The following is a 20,214-nucleotide window of genomic DNA, read 5'->3' on the forward strand; positions in this document are numbered from 1 at the left end:
GCAGCCTGCCCTTCAAAGGGATAGCATGAAGAAACAGTGAGTTTTTAGACAATATTTTTATCTTCAACAAAGCAGAAGTTTTTAGCAAACATACTACAATGTCTGGACATCTACCTTTAAGAACAAAACTAGTCTCAACATAGACATTATACTCTTTGGGAAAATTAACTGAAAATTGACCACAGACCTAAATATAGAGAACAAAACTATTAAAACTCCTAGAAGATAATGTGAGAGAAAACCTAGATGTCTTGGGGTTTGGAGATGAACATACTAAAGGCCCATCCATGAAAGAAATAATTGACAGATTAGAAAGCAAATGTTTCTGCCCTGTGAAAGACAGTCAAGGGTTTGAGTTATAGCTCCATGGTAGAGTATTTGTCTAGCACGTGTAAAATCTTAGGATTGATCCCCAGCACCACAGTTTAAAAAAAAAAAATTAAATATATAGTCAAGAGGCACAATGAGTTGAGTCGTGTTTACCTGTAATCTCAGCATTAGTGAGCTTGAGGCAAGAATATCCTACTTAAACACCAACCTGGGTACATGGCTACATAGTGAGTTCTAGGCTGGCCTGGGTTACAGACCTCAAAAAAAAAAAAAAAAAAAAAAGCTACAAAAAAAACCCCAAAATATACAAACAAAGAAGCCAAAGCAGGAAGACTTTTCCCCTTTCTGAGTCAAATATCACAATCTAACCCTGGGCCCTGGGAGAGAAGGAAGACCCAGAAAAACTATTTCATGAAGTGCCCAGGATCCATCTGCATGCTCCTGGACAATTGTATGGACTCTTTAGAAAAGCCAGATAAAGGACTAGAAAAGCAAAATGAAGGACTAGATAAGAACTCAGTCTGAGAGTTCTACGGCAGATCTGGGTACCATAGAGGAAGCCCACCCTCCAATCAGACTAAATCTGCTTTTTATATGTGCACTCACAAGCACTCAGAAGGCATGCAGAGCCAGCTGCTATCTCTGGTTAGTGGGATTAGGAGTTATCAGCTTCCTAAATTTTCAAACGCAAATTATTCACAAAACCAGAAAAGGGAACATGGATCCAAATGCAGTCTGTACACACTGGTGCCTAGCACAATGCAGTTTCATTTCAGTATCTCCACTTCTAGATGCAACCCCTTGACTCCTTAAAATTCTTTGCCTTCTCTTTTCCGTTTTGTTTTAATTTAAGGAAAATGAGGCTGCTGTAGGGCTTTGTGGAACATAGCACCCACTGTGGTATGAGCCCTAGGGCAGGAGTAGTCCATACAAGGGATGCAGCACTCAGAGGACTATGTATAATCACAGACCTGAGCCTGAATATACGCCTCTTCCTGCTCTGTTTTTAGCTGTCTAAATTCAGGACCTACTTGGGTGTCCCATATAGGAAGCAGTAAAGAGACTTGGAATTCATTTTAAAGGTAAGTGACAGAGTCAACTGCAAGCCCTGTTTATGCCAGTGCTCAAAGCATGTAGGATTCTTTCTTTCATCAGAAGTGGCAAGTGTGATAAATGCTGAAAGGCACATTTGTGTAGTGAGGTGTGCTGCTGACAGGACAGTGTTCTTTCCCTTTTACCTAAGAGGCCAGGTGGGGATGGATTGTGGCCCAATGACTAACACTACAAGGATGTGCCACATCTAACCTGAGTTAGAGACTCAGAAGCCATACAAGCTGAAATGTAGATGAGGATGACCATTTTGTCAGCCAAAACCAGATAGCAGGTATATTCCTAGTAGTCACGCCTTTTTCTTGGGGGTTTTAGTGCAGGTGCAGTCAGGCCTAAGGGCTGAGCCTCATTCAGTATTTTTAGTGGCCGTAAGATCACCCAGGGGAGAGTGCTGCTTCTCCAAGTTAGGAGCTGGCTCTGAAACTTCACAATGGTTAGCTAAGTTCCTGAAAGCAGCTTTAAGGGCCTGGAAAAAACTCTGATCAAGGGTTAGACATGGGAGAAGGAAGACTGAGATTTGAAACATGGGGAGATAGAGAGAGAAAGAGCTTGGGAAAATGGAAAAGAGTATGGGACTTAGGCCAATGCAGGTGTCTTTACCATTTTACAGACTTCACCCAGCCAAGATGGAAAAGCATTAAGTCATAATCTTATCCTATAAGATCCATACAGTATTATGACCCTATAATTTTTTTGTTGGTGGTGGTTGGTTTTTATTTGGGGTGGGGGGGCTCTTTTGAGACAGGATCTCGCTATAGCCCCTGTGGGCCTAGAACATGCTACATAGACCAGGCTGGCTTTGAACTCAGAGATCTGCCTGCCTCTGCCTTCCAAGTGCTGGGATTAAAGGTATAGGCCACCATGACCATCCAGACACTAGGTTTTTCAACAGATCAAGCCCAGCACTGATCCCTGTGGGTAGGGTCTATGCATATGGAAGCTGGACGCCAGCTTCCTATTCTGCTTAATGGAATGACATCTTCTGAAGGTGGATTTCATTTTGGAAAAAAAAGCTTATGTCACTAAGAAGTTAAGCTGAGAAAATAAAGTGTATGACCAGATTATATAATAAGGTGTCCAGACAGAAACAGAAAAGTGGTCTCCTCATAAAGAAACCAGGCCTATTCTCCCAGGGCTTGAGCTGAAAGGCTACAAATTCTCTTCTTTCCAGAGCAAGCTTCTTGAAGGCACAACTCTTGTCTTGAGTCTCAGTATCTACCACTAGGTCCCTCCCTAACTTAAAATAAACAAACAACTTCCAAAGCCTCACTTAAATACGCCAGGACTGCCTATGTTCTGGGTCCTCTGTAGCAGAGACCTAGATCTTCCTAGGTCCAAGCTGGTGAAATGATGCCATGAAAAGCTAGACTTCTTTAAGGTGGTGCTACCTTTTGTTTCCTCACATAGCCCTCCTCAAATGCCAGCTCTCCTGGGCTTGGTGTCCCTTACACTGTGTCACACAAAGCATTCATACAGACATTACTTAAAAGCCTTTTGTGATAAAAGTCTAGTATTTACTACATCCCACATCTTTTCCTTTGGGAATTCACAGTGACACCAGTATGTTAAAGACTCTGGTAAGTCTTATAATGTATAAAGTTTGCTCAATGGTTTCCAAACTAAAACAAGTTCCTTTACTAAGGACCTCATCAAAGTTAATCATCTATCCACGTCAGAGATATGAATACAATCATCCTCTGATTTTGGCCACAGAACACTGTATTTTGATGAATTACCACTTAAAAGTCACCAAATACCCCAACACCAATGGAAATTCCAGGGAAGCAGAAGTCATGTCCCATTTCCTGTGACACCTTCCCACTGTCAGCATTGTGCTGAACTCAAATGAGAGGCTCTAAAGTTTTCTGGGATTGAGGTTTCCTAAAATATCATTCATCCAAAAAATGCCCCAGTAGGCTAAAGAAATGGCTCAGGGGTTAAGAGTGATTGCTGCTCTTGCAGAGGACCAGAGTTTAGTTCCCAGCACCCATGTAAGACAACTCATAACTACATGTAATTCCAGTTCCAGGGGATCTGATGGCCTCTTCTGGTCTCTGTAGGCACTCACACTTAAACACACACACATGCATATGTTTATGATTAAGAATAAAAAGCCAGGAGTGGTGGCACGCCTTTAATCCCAGCACTCGGGAGGCAGAGGCAGGCGGCTCTCTGTGAGTTCAAGACCAGCCTGGTCTATGTAGTGAGTTCCAGGTCAGCTGGGGCAACAGGGAGACCTTGTCTCAAAAAGACCAAAAAGAAAAAGAAAAAAAGACTAAAATAAATCTTTAAAAAGGAAAGCTTCCCAGTACCATGGTGGCAAAGGGCTGGACAGAGGTTGTCCCTGATGACCTGTGTTCCCTGTGATAACACTTATTTTTAATGTTATTGCTTGTGTACTATGAATGCAGACTAAATGTTTTAGATGCAACATTGGTCGACACAGTACTGACAGGAACACTGCTCTGATCCTCTTGGCTGAGAAGTCAAGGGCCAGGGGACAGTGGACAGCATAGCTGGGGCACTCCAGGGACAAGCAGACAGTACCATGTACTTTAGGCAGGGCCTTGGGGAAGCGGCAAGCCAGGCTTGGACCTCAGTGCACAGAGATTTGGAGAAGGTTGTTAGATGTAGATTCTTACAGATGGTGCTTTCTCCTTTTACATTCAGCAGATAAGTGGGCTCCTCACCCAAGAGGAGAAACCAATGCCGATTCAAGCTTCATATGCAAGGCCAATACCATCTCCCCATATCCCTCCATCCTGAGAAGAATATGGAAGAACCCTTGCATGTTCCTTGACCCTGAGAACACATTCTCACAGGGAACTGTGTAACTAGGCTTCTAGTCCACAAGTCTTCATGAGTTCAAATCCTCCCTGGCTGGTCTGGCCTCAGTACTGATGTAACAGCCCAGAGCTGGGCCCTCTCAGCTCCTTTCTTCACAATTTCCAGGAATACTACAGAACTCGGGACAGAAGGGGCCTTTAGAACCAGACAGGATAGTTTGGCAAGCATGCATTCTAAGGTATCTAGTGATATAGGTTATGGGAGGAGGATCCAGTGGCAGTTCCAAGACATTCTACAGGTATCAGGGAGAGGCCCAGGGTTCAGGGGAGGGGTATGGATCAGTTAGAGGAGCAGAAAGTCAGAGTGTGCAAGAACAGCTCCCATCACCATCCTTAAGTGTAGTAGACAACCTAGTCACCTCAGTAGCTAGTACAGCTAGTATAGGTAGTATAGCTAGTATAGGACTTCTGGAGAAGTCCTTCCTTATACTTTACTGTATGCTCACATGTGGGCACACAGAATGCACAGTCACAAGGACTTCACAGTGCCTTCAACTTGAGGCACTGACTGTGAGGCTCATTTTACAGATGGTAAAGCAGCCCTCAGGGCTGGAGTGATGGTTAATACTTTCAACTTGACAGGAGCTAAAATCACCTAGAAGATACATCTCTGGGCATGCATGTGAGGAAGTTTCTAGATTGAGTTAATTAAGGTAGGAAGACCCACTCTAAGTATTGGTGATGCCATTCAAGGGGCTGGTGTCCCAGACTAAGTAAAAGGGAGAAAAGCAGCTGAACACCAGCTATCATCCCTATTTTCTGACTATGGATACAATGTGGCCAGCTGCTTCACACTCCTTTACTATGCCATGAAGGACTCTACCTTCAAACTGTGCTACAAAATAAAACCTTCCTTAAGACACTTTTGTCAGGTTTCATGTGATAGCAACAAGAAAAATAACAAACACATCTAGTCACCAAGGAGATGCCCTTCCTGATTCAGAAGGTGGCCCTGTAGTTCTGCAGTCCTTTAGTAACCTGTGAGCCTCAAACCCCATTGTGTCTCCAATGGGCCTTCTAAAGTGGGAGGTCAGCCTACTATTTCAAATGGACATCTACATGATCCACTCAAACATCATGCTGGCATCTGTTTATGCCACATCTGAGAGTCTGGTCCCATGCAGAGAAGGCAGTCCCTTTGCAGTGGATTCAGGGAGCTAGACCCAGAGAAGTCCTGGTAAGTGGTTAACAACATCCTTTAGGAAGCATTTTCTGATACCCAGTCACAACTCCATTTCTACCTCACAGCACAGGGATGGCCCTATCTTATCACAGCCTTTCCCTTACCTGTATCTGTTCTAGACAGGAAGTTCTCTGGGGGTAGGAGATATACTGGTTAGTTTTTGTCAACTTCACACAAACTAGAGACTCCTGGGAAGTGGGGATGTCAATTCAGAAATTTTCCCCATCAGATTGGCCTGCAGGTAAAACTGTGGAGCACTTCCTTGATTGCTAATTGACTGAGGTGGGCCCAGCCCACTGTGGGTGGTACCATCCCTGGTCAGGTGGTCCTGGGCTGTATAAGAAAAGTAGTTGAGCAAGCCAGGGTAAGCAAACCAGTAAGCAGAGTTCCTCCATGGTCCTTGTTTTAGTTCCAGCCTTCAGGTTCCTGCCTTGAGTTCCTGCTCTGACTTCCCTCAGTGATGGACTGAGACCTGGGAGTTGAAAGCTAAAATAAACCCTTTCCTCCCCAAGTTGCTTTTGGTTAGGGTGGTTTATCACAGCAATAGAAAAAGTAACAAGAACACTTCCTCCTGCTTGGGTGTGGAGCAGGCACCCAACAGGTTTGTGAAGCACAAGGGAGTGGAGTACTACCTGGCACCAGGTCCCTCCCTAGGCTCTGCTAACATCTTCCTCCTGCCCTCTAAAGCTTTCCCTGACAGTGCATTCCTAGGCCCTGAGGTTATCCAGGCAACCCTTTGCTTTGGCCTGTTTATGATCATTGTGTGCATGGCACTTATCATAGTCTGTAACAAGCTGGGTTTTCCCAGACTAGACTGAACTCCAGAGAGCAGAACCCATTTTATCCTGATCACTCCTATATTTTCCTGCAGTGCACAGCACAGTACCTGGCAGATAATAGGTACTCAGTGTGCAGGATGGATAAGAACAGGTCTTCAGTAAAACAAAAACAAAGAGAATATAAAGGGGGTTGGTCCACCTCTCCTCACTCACCAAAGCAAGACTGATAACTTCCAGATACCCCTTTGAATCACATTCCAGTCCTGAGAGCAGTTAGAGTAAGTGAGCAGCATTATTCTGAGGGGTGCTCACTGGGCATGGCCCTAGAGCTTGCTTGGCTCCTCTCCCATCAGGAAATGGGGCATGGGGCTGACTCAAGACATTCTCCTATATCACATAGACCAGACCATGTGATGGGCAGTGTCATGTGATGTTCATTGCCAAGGATTAAAAAAGCTGTGTGCAGGCAGAGATGGCATGGATTCAGCAGCAGTGGCCCTGCTAGAAGGACTTTATAAAACAAGTAACTTGCTCTTCACTATGAAAGAGCTGGTGTGGCTAATGCTGGGTAAGGAACTGTTCTGAGCTCCCTTTCCAGCTATAGGAATGGCTGCCCTTGCTGTACCATTCTCCTTTGTGAGCATCCCTATACATCATGAAAGTTAGGAGGGACCAAGGAAAGTGCAATTGTATTAAGGTCTGCATGAGAAAGGATCCTCATCTTGATCTCATGAACACTGGACTCAGATTCAGAACAAGACAGGCACAAACAACAGACAGTATCTGTGGGGCAACAGGTAGCAGATGTTGGAGTGATGCTACTGTCCCCCACCACATTCCTCTAACAAAACAGAAGAAACTACAGAAAGAAATGAAACTGATGTTGTCTTTAACTAATGAGCGTATCTATGAACTCCTGGCATGAGGGGCATGACGGTGTTCAAAGTCCAATATACACTGGCTGGCTAGGTTTACACAGCATACTACCATCATGCTCAAACAAAACCCTTTTGGCTCTCACAGGAGCCTGGACTTAGTGGAACAGGGATAGTTGTCTGTACTTGAGCTGTAAGGAAAGTGGGCCCAGAAAGGTTAAGTGACTCACCCTAGGTAACAACATATATAAACTGCTACACAAGAACTACAAAGTCCTCTGTTCTCTATCCAGTCACTCTTCCACTGGTCTCTCTGGCTGATTTCCAATGCTATATACATCACTTTCATAGGTGTTCCATCTAAATGGTAGGCCGCTATCTCCTCATCTATAAAGTGAGAATCATGCCTAGCTCACACAACCAGGTTTGTCTATTAGAATATTTACCAAGCAGAGAGTGAAGAGTCCAACACACATACAAACACCTCAAACTCAAGCACAATGACTACCCTTCAAAGCTAAATGATCTCCACAGAACATAGAAACTGTACCTCCCTCATGGCTATGTCTGTGCCAGGGAAGCCTTGGACTTGCCCTACTGAGAGGCAAGCTAGGAACAGGCCAACACCTTTGCTGATAGCTGTGCTGGCTTAAGAGTCAACTGTCCTGCTAAACCTCTTCTTTCTGCTAGAGAGGCAGCTGCAAGAATCAGAAGAGCTATTTCCTGGCACCTAGAAAACCTGCCCAATTAATAAGTGGCATTAGAATAAGACAGCAGGATCTGGGGCCTTCTGAGCCTCTTAAAGGATGTGTGATGTGTGTAGCCCTAGGCATATCCTTTTATACTTTGAGGCCCAATTTTCTCCTCACTAAAAACAGAATATTCCCGTCTGCCCAGCTGGCCTCCCAATTTTTATGGGACCACAAATAAGCTGAGACCTATGAAAAGGACCAGGCACCTCTTAGAGAAATGGGTGATTCCAAGACTGGGACAAGGAAACCGGGGTGAGACTAAGCTGGACACCAAGAAAATGTAAGAAACCAATGGCGACACAGAACTAGAACAGAAGAACCAGCTTTTAGTTCCAATTTGAGACAATCTAAACATTAAAAGGAGTAATGACATGAATGGAGTATAATACACCAAGTTAAGCAAACATGAGCCAATGCTGATAGCACAAAAATAGGAAGGGAAAGGCAGAGAGCTTTTATAGACAGAAGAAAGGTCCTGTAAGTCCTCAGAAAAAACTATCAGACCTGCCACATCTGATCCATGGAGACTGTAGCAGTCTTGGGCACTCACCTGTCAGGTATTCCAGGACAGCAGCCATGTACACAGGTGCCCCTACTCCGATCCTATACTTGGGGTGACCTTTCTTGATGTACCGCAGCATCCGCCCCACGGGGAAGATGACCCCTGCCTTGGCTGACCTGGAGGTCTTGGTGGATTTCTTCTTTCCACCACGGCTCGACATGGTGGTGGCCTTGGAAGTGGGTCAGTAAGTATACTGTGAAGGCAAGAAGCACACTGTCAGGGTCACTGGGGTCAACACACTCCCCACTCCCCCTTTTCCAGGTATACCCTGGTTCCTTGTTAGGAATGGGTGCCGCAGTGAGCAGTGACCAAGCCCAGCCAGTCATTTATGAAATCAGCTAGAGCAGAGAATGTATAGCTTTACACATTTTATTTCACGACATCAATTCTATTGGTTACTTCCATTTAAATGCTATACTGACAATCACTGCTCTTAAAGTGTCTTGCCTTTATGCCTTATGATGTAAAAGAAAATGGGATTTCCTGGTTATATTTTATACTTATTTAATAATCACATTTTCATATACTTCAGACTGAAGTAATAAATCTGCAGTAAAAAGGAAAGAAAACTTCTGTCTTCACATAGAATGAGATAAAGCCAGATTGCTGGGTTCTGTAATTTAAGCTGTGTTATCTACCCTAGGATGCTGACCTGTGAGAGGCTAGAACACTGGGGAGGAGTCAAGAACCTGGGGTAGCTGGGTTGGAAAAAAGGCCCTTTGAGCACAGTCAGTCTACTGGGGCTGCCTGGAGAAGAGGGAAAGGTATCTTCCCACTGCTTCTCTTCTACTCTACCCAAATCACCCTCAGTACAGAGGATGCTCCTCAAAGCAGCCCCCCCTCCCCCGCACAATGTGACTGGACCCAACATTTCCCAGCCTTAATCACAGTCACAGATATCTGCAGTTCTCATTTTCCTGATGTTCTACCTACTTCATGCTGGTCAGTCTTGTATATACATATCAGAATATGCCCTAGCTCTGGTCTAAAAGCTTGCCAAGGTGACCACAGGTTCTGATAAGTCAGGATCCTTGGTCACCATCCAATGTCCTAGAAATCTAGGCCTGGCATATCTGCCTAGTTTGGCCTCATGCCATTTTAATCTAAACTCTGACACAGGGAGTCATAGGAGTACCCCCTCCCCCCATGCCCTGCTTTTGCAGTGATTCTTCCCCTTTGCCAGGGCCTCCTTTATCCCCTTGTTCTCTGCCCTCTGCCAATCATCCCTTATCTGACCATTTAGCATTCTAGGCTCCATGAGCTTCAACCCACAGCAATGATGAGCACCCATTCCCACTTCTCCCATCAGAGTACAGATGGAGGACTGCCTCTAACTGTAATCCTAGGGCATCAAATGCTTACACAAAGCATTCCTCTCATTCATGCATACACTATAGGAACTTTGATGGACAGATAAGGTCCCTGCCCTCCCAATGAATAATCCTATGGTCAATTAAATGATATTTGTAACATGTGTTTCAAAGGGCCAGTGTAGGGTGCTAGAAGGTGGGCTGTGGGGGGCCCCAGGTAGTTCTGGAGTCTCCCTGATGCTCTCTCTACATGGAACACCTGTGCTAGCACCACTGAACCAAATGAACAGATCTCATATATGCAGAGACATTGATATCAGGCTCCATGGTGCGAGTGCTATCCACTTCTAAAGACTGTGCTCTGAACACGAAGGCCCCAGGTTTAGGAGTCCTTGTTATTCTCACACCCGACCTTATCCTGGGACTGTGGACCATACCAAACATCTGCCTGAGAGAGACACAGCTATGAGGATCATAGATAACAGAATTCCTAGGCATGCCAGGACAGCTACACTGTCAGGCCCAGGAAGAGGTAAGGTAGCTCAGCCTCTGTGGTAAGAACCCTGTACTGAGTCAGCTCCAAGTCACAAGGCTTAAGGTTTCAGGGTGCTAGGAACTTTTCTGAAGCTATGAACTGACTTGGTTCCTGTGGTGCCACACTATTTTAAGCTATGACCTACACAATAGGTGCCTGGGCTCACTAAATGGGGTACATGGGTAGCACATGTGTTACCTGTTTTAAGGAAGAGTTGTCACTGGTTTCCTTGTAGTCTTTGACTTATTAAATGTGTTTCACAGACCAATACCTCAAGGCTTTTAGAGCTTTAAAAAAATTTTCATTATTTTATTTTATATGTATGAGTGTATTACCTATATGTATGTAAGTGTACTATGTCCTGCAATACCTGCAGAGGGCATTGGATCTCCAGGAACTGGAGTTTCAGATGGTTATTAGCTGCCATGTGGGTGCTGGGAAAGGAACCCAGGTCCTCTGCAAGAGCAGTCAGTGCTCTTAACTGCTGAGCCATTTCTCCAGCCCCCTTTTAGAGCTTTTAAGTACCAATGTCTCCCCTCTTTCAGCAGAGGTAGCCTATGGATGATGATTGCCAGCAGCTCAGCCCCTTTATGATGGATGCATAGACAAGCTATTTCCCAGCAGACCTGTGGGTGTGCCTGGGCTGCCTCTATGGACAGCAGATACTGTTCTCCAGAGAGGCCATAAGTACCAGGACCTGGCAGATGCTGCACATGCTTGCTCCTTAAGAGTGACATTCCTTCTGTTCCCCTCTTCTGATAGCACCCAACAGTCTCTATGCCAATAGGCTAACGACCCTAGGTCAGTGTCCCAGGCCCCAAGAGCTGTTATGACTGTCTATGGCAAGGGCCCATTTACCAGTCCCATAGGTACTACAAGCTTCTCTGGGTTTCTAGATCACACTAGTGACAGTACATATACCATGCAACCCAAGTAGGAGTTAACTTGGTCCCTACTTCCCTGCCAGTCCCACAGCACCCAAGCATTAGCAAAGCTCTGCCTAACTCATCTACAAAACTCATTCTCCCCATGCCTATGCCCCCCCATCTTGCCTCAGACTTATCACTTATTATTGTTAACAGAAGGCTTTCTCCACACACACCAGAGTCATCTCTGCCTCCTCCCCACCACCCTGAACTAAGTCAGCTATAGAAAGCATCCTTTACCTACTTCCATAGCACTGCTTCCTAATACCTTGCCGGGTTCAGGAGCCCTAGGCCCCTCACTTCCTGCACATGTCATGCTGTTAAGAACATCTTTAAACATACTTTTCTTCTACATGGAATGCCCTCTGTCCTCCTGTCAGCTTGCTGAATGGAGGATCACATACCCCCTTAGCGATGGAAGTTTCTTAGGCCCTGGCCACAACCTCAATGCCCACCTGCCCTATGTTCCCACTGTATAAATGGCACATGTGTGAGCCTGCCCAACTTGACTGAAACGCAAATGACTGGACACCAACCACCCACGCGGCTCATCATGAATCCCCAGAGCTACCGTGCTGGTGAGGAACACCTTCATGTCTCATCTTGAGCCAGGCTCTTCCCCAGTGTTGCAGCCTCCTTGTCTCTGCCATGGGGGTTGTGTTGGGGTAGTTCTGTTATGTTCCTGTGTTCTTTCTGCACGTCTAACTATAGTTCTCCAAGATGCAAGAATTCTAAGCCCCAAAGTCTCCTGACATTCAACAGTATGTGGTGGTTTTTAAACATCTTTTGCAAAATCCCTTCCTACCTGCACAGACTCCAGAAAACTTCGTGAGTGTATTATGTCCAACCTGGTCCAACCTGCCCTGAGGTATGACTCCTGTTTATCCCCAATGTGGGGGCAGAGAGTAGATATAAGCAAAGAGGCTACTGAGCATCATGATCTATAAGTAGAAGTTTAAAACCAGACTGATATACTTCTAATCATGGCTCTACCCCTGGCTGGCATGTGGCTAGCCTTGGCCAATGAATTAACCCCTCTGAATTTTTTTTTCCCATCTTTTTCTCAAGTAGAGATGATGGCAGAACGGACCTCAAAGTGTTAGTGAAATAATCAGTTGAGTGTGTGTTAAGGGCCTAACACTCTCAGCTGGTGTTCAAGTGAACCAAAACATATATATAAGGCCACTCCTTGCAGAACACACCTTAGATATTTGTACTGGTCAAGGTGCTATAGCTAAGCTGCTGTAATAGATAAGTCCCTATAACTTATTTCTCATTCATGGAAAGTCCTGCTATGGTTGGTTCCCATTGTGGTGTTAGGTGTCAGGAGATGGGACTAGTGGGACACCATTACTGGCTCCTCACCAACTCCCTCTCTGGCTTCCTATTTTATCATGTGGTGTCTTGCATGAGTTTCACCACTGTGAGCTGTCAGGAGGTTCTCATCAGAGCTAAGCTGATGCTGATACCATGTCCTTGAACCTTCGAAACTGTGAGCTAAATAAACTTCTTTGTAAAGTTAACCTAACCTCAGATATTTCATGGTAGTAACAGAAAAACAGACCGATAGAGGTCAGAAGAGTTTTCCATGACTGGTAGGCCCATCTTCTCCGTGATTCATGGATCCATCCAGGCCCCTCCCATCTGTGGCTCTGACATCTTTAATGCCCAATTGCCAGCACTGCCAAGGGAAATCATGGAGGATAACACAGAATTTTGGGAGTTGGGCTTGAATATGGGTTAACCCCTCTGAATTTATTTTCATCTGTCAAGTACAGATGGTGACCATGTAGAGTATGGACCACGATCCATCAACCAGAACTTGGCTACACACAGTGCTATGGAATTAGAAGAGCTTGGGAATTGTACTATAGCATGGAAGGAAGGAAGGAGGAAGGAAGGAAGGAAGGAAGGAAGGAAGGAAGGAAGGAAGGAAGGAAGGAAGGAAGGAAGGAAGGAAGGAAGGAAGGAAGGAAGGAAGGAAGGAAGGAAGGAAGGAAGGAAGGAAGGAAGGAAGGAAGGAAGGAAGGAAGGAAGGAAGGAAGGAAGGAAGGAAGGAAGGAAGGAAGGAAAGAACCATTTCTGTCATATGACAAACTACTCTGAAAGTTGACCCTGAAGCCATGGTCTGAATGGCCAACCCAGGATGCTGGCCTGTATAACCTGTGTCCTGCATGCAGCCTGATCTAAGGAAGTACAGTCCTATATCATGGACAAAGTGTGACCTTCTGAGAACTCAGCCTCTGTTGTTGCTCCCACAAGAATATATTGCCTGGCCACACAGACAGGAAGTGTCTGTCTCTCCTTGCTGGGCTCACCATTCAGGAGGGCACCCTATTCAGTCATCCAGGAGGATCCATCCATTGAGGGCTCCAAACACTCCGAATACACAGTTACCATTGCTTAGTCACCAGCCTAAGACATGGAGACCCTACTACCAATCCTGGGGTACCTCAGGATCCTTACCCCTGTGCTCTAGGATAGTCATGGTTTGAGTGTCCCCTGAGGTTTCCTGAAATTGAATCCCATCACAAGTATGCAGAGGACAGAAACTTAATGGGGTGATAGTGTTTAGAGGTGCTGCCTTTGGAAAATGGTCAGGATTAGACAAGGTCATAGGGCAGAGCTCCAACGATTGAATCCTGGTCACTGTGGGTGTATGTGTGAGTGAAAAGGAGGGAGGGAGGGAGAGGGAGAGAGGAGACACATACGTACACAATGCAATCCTTGTTTCATTCCATGTAATGCTCTTCACTACCTTAGGATGCTGCCAGAAAGAAAGCAAACACCAGATGCAGCCCCTTGACCCTGTACCTCCAAAACTGATTTCCTTTATAAAGTAGCCTACCTCCGATATCTCATTATAGTAAAAAACAGATAACACACTCTGCAATTCCTTCAGCTACAAACTAGTCACAGTAGACAAGAACCTTGTTAGCAGAAACTCAAACTTTATCCAAAGACAACTGTTAGATAAACCAGCTTAAGTGAAAAACTAGTCTCTGATTGCGGGATGCTCAACAGCTAAGATCTGACTGGGAGACTGCAATTTGTCTTCAGAGCACTGGGACAATTAGACAGACAGTGGTGAGGATTCCATGAGTAAAACAGACAAAAGCAGCCTTCTTCTACTAGGATGGGCAGCAAGGGCAAGAAAGGAAAGTAATATGGAGATAATGTCACACATCTACCTACTCCTTACTGTATGCAAACCACCTTCATTTCTACCTCCACTGTTAGCACAAACAGCTCCCTCAGTCTGGAACACCATCCTCAGACCTACCTGCAGCTGTCCTACCTAGTGGTGCCAGTGTCTTCTGTGGCTGATGTAGGCCCATCAAAGAGTATCCCCTCTGCATTCTGCTGTGGCTGTGCCTTCTGTTCCAATCCCCATCTACTCTAGGTCAGCTCCATGTACAGACTCCAGCCTTGAAGCCATGAAGACCCCAATCTTTTCTTATTTCCAGCAACTAGAGCTCCTCTAAACTGACTGACTCACAGTTACTGTTGCTGTAGCTCCAGGGACTGAGCAAAAAGTTCTTTAGATAATAATTTCCCTCTGTCAGATCCTATTCTCTAATCTATTCATTGACCATTTTAAATTTTACATACTCTACAAATGTTTCTCCAGTCCTCCCTTCCAACCTGTTTGCCACTATCAATCCAGTTTCTATACACCCATCCTCAGGACCAGTTATACTGTATCATCATTTACCTGTTTTCTTAAAGAATTTACATGTCTTGGTGCCTTGGACCAATTTAATCTGTTCACAGCTATCTCTAAGCACCCACCACCCTACCTGCTATCTGGCAGAATTTCAAATGCCATTTGGCTTGTAGTTTAGTTGGCACTATAGTGGATGAGGTTCCCTTGATAGAGAATAGAGCAGCATTTCCAAAGGCCAAGGACTCAGGGCCATGGCTATTGGGAAATCAGTCAGGAACCTTCTTCGGGATCATCCATGTATACCCATTTGCCAAGTCACTGTGAGAGCTGAGATCCTTGAAGGTCAATGAGTTTGTGCAGCCACTTTAGGAGTTCCCAGGAAGAAGACATTCCAGTGTTCTGATTGCTGAGACATTAGGCACACAGAGGTAATGACTCTGTGACAAATCTCTGACTCCATCAACTTCTCTTCTTACCACTAGACTGGCTCAGTAACACAGAGCAGAGGAAAATACTTGCTTTCTTCATACCTATGAGATGCTGACCCCTGTTAATACTGTAGCAGAGAAAGCCCTTACCAAGGGTGTCCAATGTTTTGCATTGCAACATGATGTTGCCATTTACAAACGTGGTGGGCTACATTCGTAGCTACCCTAGGATGCATGCAGCCTGTGGATGTAGACAACACACACAATCAATCAAGAAAACCGTGGGAATAATCAATCCTTAAGTTTTTCATTATATTGATCCTAGGTGAAATGTTAAAATTACTAGGCCGCTGCATCAAAGAGTCCAAGTTCCAGCAGCAGCGTGGAGGAATCTGAGCTGTAAGTACCCAAATCACTGTCAATGAGGAGAGGCCTCCTGCTCCATTCCCTGCAATTGGATAAATGCCCATATCTACATGCATTTATTACCTTCCCATCAACAATCATGAAGGCAAACCAGAGACACTTTATTCTGAAGGGAAGGACAGCAATCCTATTTGTGACTCCTGCCAGATGGTTAAGTGGCACTGCTGCCACGTCCCTAGAAGCATGTGGATATACTATACAACCAGTACTCACAGAGCTGGGTTCACAAGCTGGGTTCTGATTGGCTCAGAACAGAGACCTGTTCTTATACACTAGTCAATCAGGAAAAAACACCTCTCCATTCATTAAACACTAAATCATAAAATGAGCCACTGGTCTATGAAAGGAGGGATTATAAACAGAAGAGGCAGATCAACTGAAACAAAATAAATCCTAAAACCTGCACTTTGTTCCAGCACATGTATGTTGCTATTGTGTTAGGTTTCTAGTGGAGGGAAAAGCAAAAACCCAAACACAAGTATCATTCACCAGAAGCAGGAAAAGTCTGTACGTAGCCAGTCAGGGCCTGAAACTCCACCTTTGAACATTGACCCTAAAATATGTTTCCTGAGCTGTACTGACGGACCAGCCCTGCATTGTAAGAGCAAGTCACTCTGCCTGCTTCACAGGAAATCTTGCTGCTTACCTCTTCTCCAACTTAAAGGTTATGCTAAATTCTAACATAACCCCTCCAAGAGAAGGCCATTAAAAGAAAAGTTAAAATGTGACCTCAATGGGGTAAGAACCTAGTAAGGCCTAGTATATAGAAACCACTTGCTATTTGCCAAACAGACATGTTCCTAGGAGAAGTCATTGGCTTCCTCTCCTGCTCAGAGTCCTTCAGTAGCTCTTTACTGCTCTTAAGATCAAGTGTGTTTCTGATCAGGATCCTCTGTGGTATGCCTCTGTGTCCTGTTGTCCTCACCTAACCCTAGCATTCTGCCACCTTGAGCCTCTGGCTGTACTCCAGGGGTCCTCTGCTGTCTTCTACAACCTACACACATGGTTTCTCAGGCCTCACACTCTTGCCCCCATCTGTCCTCCTTTGCCTAGCCAACTCTTTCTTGATCTTTTCATGTCAGGTAAGGATTAATCCCACCAATACTACATCCCTCCTACACTAACCAACTAAGAGTCCTTTTCCTGTTTTCTTCTCCTAAGGTCCGTTTTCCAAGGTAGGGCCTAGGCATTTCTTGATCATGACTATGTCCTTATTGCCTGAACTTGAGCAGATTCTTGGGAAATATTTGGTGAAGGACTGCAAGACACCAACCAGGTAGGCTTGATCTCAACAAGGGAATCAGACAGTTCTTTGGAATGAAGAGTCGTTTCATTCAGGTGCACTCAGAAGAGCTCCCAAACCTACAGAATGAGGGAGGAACTCAGGACAAGTACCAGCCCCACTCACTCCTGCCCCTTCCCATTTCTTATTCCAAGAATGGGCTCTGCACAGCCCATCACTATCCCTAAGGTTACATGAATAAGAACCAGGCGCTACTACAAATCTGCTGAACATCAAATATAGAATAGCTGGGGTTGTCGGTTTAAATAAAATCTTTAGGTGAACTGGGACATTCTTAGCACTAAGCCTATCAATGGGAAAAAAGGGGGCTCTCTGAAAATTTACAGTTTCCAGAACCAGAGGAAATGGCAAACCCAACCATGGTATTCCTGACCCTCAACCATTTAGTAAAAGCAAACCAGTGATGAAGCAATCAAAATGTGAGCTCTTCTTTGCATCATCCTAAATTAGGACCTGCGTCAAACAATCTCCACCTCCCCCTTCCCCAACATTAACAACAGTAACAAATGAAAAACTTTAGAATGGACTGGAGGGATGGCTCTCTCTCCTTGTAAAACTAGAAGGGGGTAAAATCTTGGAAGTTTCATTATTCTTAAGGAAAAAAAAATGTTTAAAAAGTCATCCTAGTCATCCTGTGTAAGAAATGAATTGCTGCTGCTTAACTTGGTCAATTGTGTGCAAAGTGGATTAATTCCAGTTGCAGGCAGGAAATGTTCACTTCAGAGCTGGTGACAACTCTGACAGAACACCAGGAACCTAAACGTGATAAGAGGGTTAGTTGAGTTAGCTGTAGTTTACAACTTAAGTCTTCCATTCTAACAGAAAACCGTTCAATCGGGACTCCCTGCAGCAAGGAGTCTAGAAACAAAGCACTTCCTCCTTTTAACCGTAAAACTTCAAACCACAAAGGTGTTAGGAAAGAGGGAGGCTAGCAGAAAAGCCTAATTGTCTATTCTTCCAAGCTGTTTATTGGATCGTTAAAATCTTACAAAGACTACATAATGATTGTAATTGTTGAACTCAAGGTGGGTCTGGGCTGCTTGTACAGAAGTCACTCACTTTCAAACTAGAAAACACTTTCCCTGAATTTCTTCAAAAAGACTCTTTCAAGCGATATCCTGCCAGCAATTTATCTGTGGCCCCTGAGGGAGTGGGGATGGTGCACACCATCTTGCACACCTGTTGTCAGGTGACACAGCCAACAGCATCCAGCGCACTGGCTTTCCACTCACCCCACCCCCAGCGACTCTCTCTCTGCTGGCCTTCTCCGCGCGCCGGGAGCCTAACGGCCTTCCGGAGTCACCTTAAAATAACACCTCACCACCACAAAGCAAACAAAAGGCGTGCAAGAGCCGTGGGGTGTCCGTGGTGGCTCTCCAGCAGCCTAGGCCTGGGCTTCGGTCAGTGAGGGGCAGCTAGGCCTCCCCCGCCCAGGCGTCCCGGCCAGGGGGCCACACCAAGGCCCCGGGCTCCGCCCGATGTATTGTGCCGGGGTGGCCCACGCGCGGGCCGGCTGCGCCAGTACAACTCCTCGCGCGGGTCCCCGCCTGGGCAGTCAGCGCGGGCCTCGGAGTCCCGGGCCTGTCCTCGCCAGCTCGCCACAAAGCGGCCAGCGCGGGCACGGTGCGCTTCCGGATAAGTTGGTTTTCAGGTTGGACCCGCCCGGCCGGCGGGAGGCCGGATCCCTTGGAGCCGCCCGGGAGCCAGGCCGGCAGCTAGCACGGCGGCGGGAGGAGCGGAATCGGCGCGGCTCGGAGGCCCGCCGGGCACTTACGGGGCGACTCGGCGGCAGCGGCAAGGTGTCCAGCCTGGGCCCCGTCGGCCGCTCGCGCCTTTTCTCTCCGCGCTCCTGCCGGCCCCGCGTGCCTCCTCGCTTCCCGCCCGCGCGACCCGCGCTCGCGCCCTCCGCCCGGCTGCGCTGGAACCAGTGAACTGGAACCAGTCGCCGCGGCCCCGGGGTTCCCACAATGCACAGCGCGTCGCTCGTCACATCCCATCTCAGCCCCGCGCGTCCGGCCACCCCTCCCCGCGCCACCCGCGCCCCAGCCTTGACCCCGGCCTGCACTGAGCCCCCGAACGTCAGCCGCCCTGGCCCGGTGCCCCGAGGCATCGGTCTGCACGCCCGAGGAAGGTTCGATCCTTGAGCTACATGCTCTTCGCCAGGGCTTGTGTGCCTTGTTTTGAACTCGGGCCTTTCGCCGCCTCATTCCTGTAACCTCATCCACACGGGAGGGGCCACAGTTCTCCCCATCAGTGCAAATTTCCCAGGTCTCAAGCCCGTGCCCACTGTCTTTAAATACAAGTCATAGTCAAACCCTTGTCTGCCCGCAGATCAGACACTGAGCCATCTTTACTCCCACTCATTGGATTCTTCGCTGTCAGATTCGCTTCATGTCTGGTCTTGCTTTGTGAACAGAAGCAGTTAGCTCCCTCCACTGAGCAAGTGTTTGTTGGCTATTGACTCCGAATGGGACTTGTTTGTATTATCAGTAAATGTTTTTGTTTGTTTTTTGAGACAGGGTCCTGATAGGTAACGTTACATAGGCTGGCCTGGAACTTCTTTCATGAACAGCCTGGCCTCGAACTGCCTCTGCCTCCCTAGTGCTGGATCTGACCAAGCAGTAAATCTTTTAACTCACGTGAAAAATAAACAAACAGGTCAACAACCAGAGGAAGGAAGGGCAGCAAAGTCCACCCACATAACTATGTAACTGAATACTACCTCTAGGTCCAGGCTGCACTGGAATTAGCATTCACAACTTGCCCCCTCATCTTGATGCCTTATACCAGATTTTAAAGACATGCAAAACTGTCAAGTACCTCTCATCCATACATGCCTTGTTTCAACTAAATACCTAGGACATACATTGCACCGTGCATCAACTTGGGTACTGGATATGAAGCAGTAAACAAAACAGGCAAAAATCCCTGCTCTCCTGGAGTTTGCAGTCCGGTGGGAAAAGAAAAGCAAGAGACAAAGATTATTATAACATGGTTAAATTCTAAACAGGAAAGCATAATAGGAAAGTAAGACAAGAGTGTGTTTAAAAGGTGGTCTCTGTCAGGCATTTAGTGCACACCTTTAATTCCGGTATTTAGGAGGCAGAAGCGGGCAGAGCACTGTGAGATCAAGGCCAGCCTGGTCTACTTAGAAACTTCCAAGCCAGCTAGGGCTATAGGGA

The 20,214-nt window shown here is 46.2% G+C and overlaps 1 protein-coding gene across 5 annotated transcripts in view; it reads right to left on the reverse strand.

Moving 5' to 3' along the window:
- Positions 1-19,005, reverse strand: part of LOC103746136 (core histone macro-H2A.1) — a 66,254-nt gene extending 47,249 nt beyond the window's left edge. For 3 of the 5 annotated variants that reach the window (XM_008848357.2, XM_008848402.2, XM_008848283.2), the window contains exons 1-2: positions 18,807-19,004; positions 8,426-8,630 (exon numbers count right to left, since the gene is read on the reverse strand). In XM_008848357.2, coding sequence (XP_008846579.1) covers positions 8,426-8,597 — 172 coding nt within the window. In that variant the 5' untranslated portion in view covers positions 8,598-8,630; positions 18,807-19,004. Of the gene's footprint in view, positions 1-8,425; positions 8,631-18,806 lie in introns of all 5 variants that reach the window. The other 2 variants (XR_001872821.2, XM_008848473.3) reach the window with 2 other exon arrangements.
- Positions 19,006-20,214: the final 1,209 nt, after the last annotated feature.

This window comes from Nannospalax galili, unplaced genomic scaffold (assembly GCF_000622305.1).
Source record: "Nannospalax galili isolate Female #2095 unplaced genomic scaffold, S.galili_v1.0 scaffold1830, whole genome shotgun sequence".
NCBI classification, from domain to species: Eukaryota; Metazoa; Chordata; class Mammalia; order Rodentia; family Spalacidae; genus Nannospalax; species Nannospalax galili.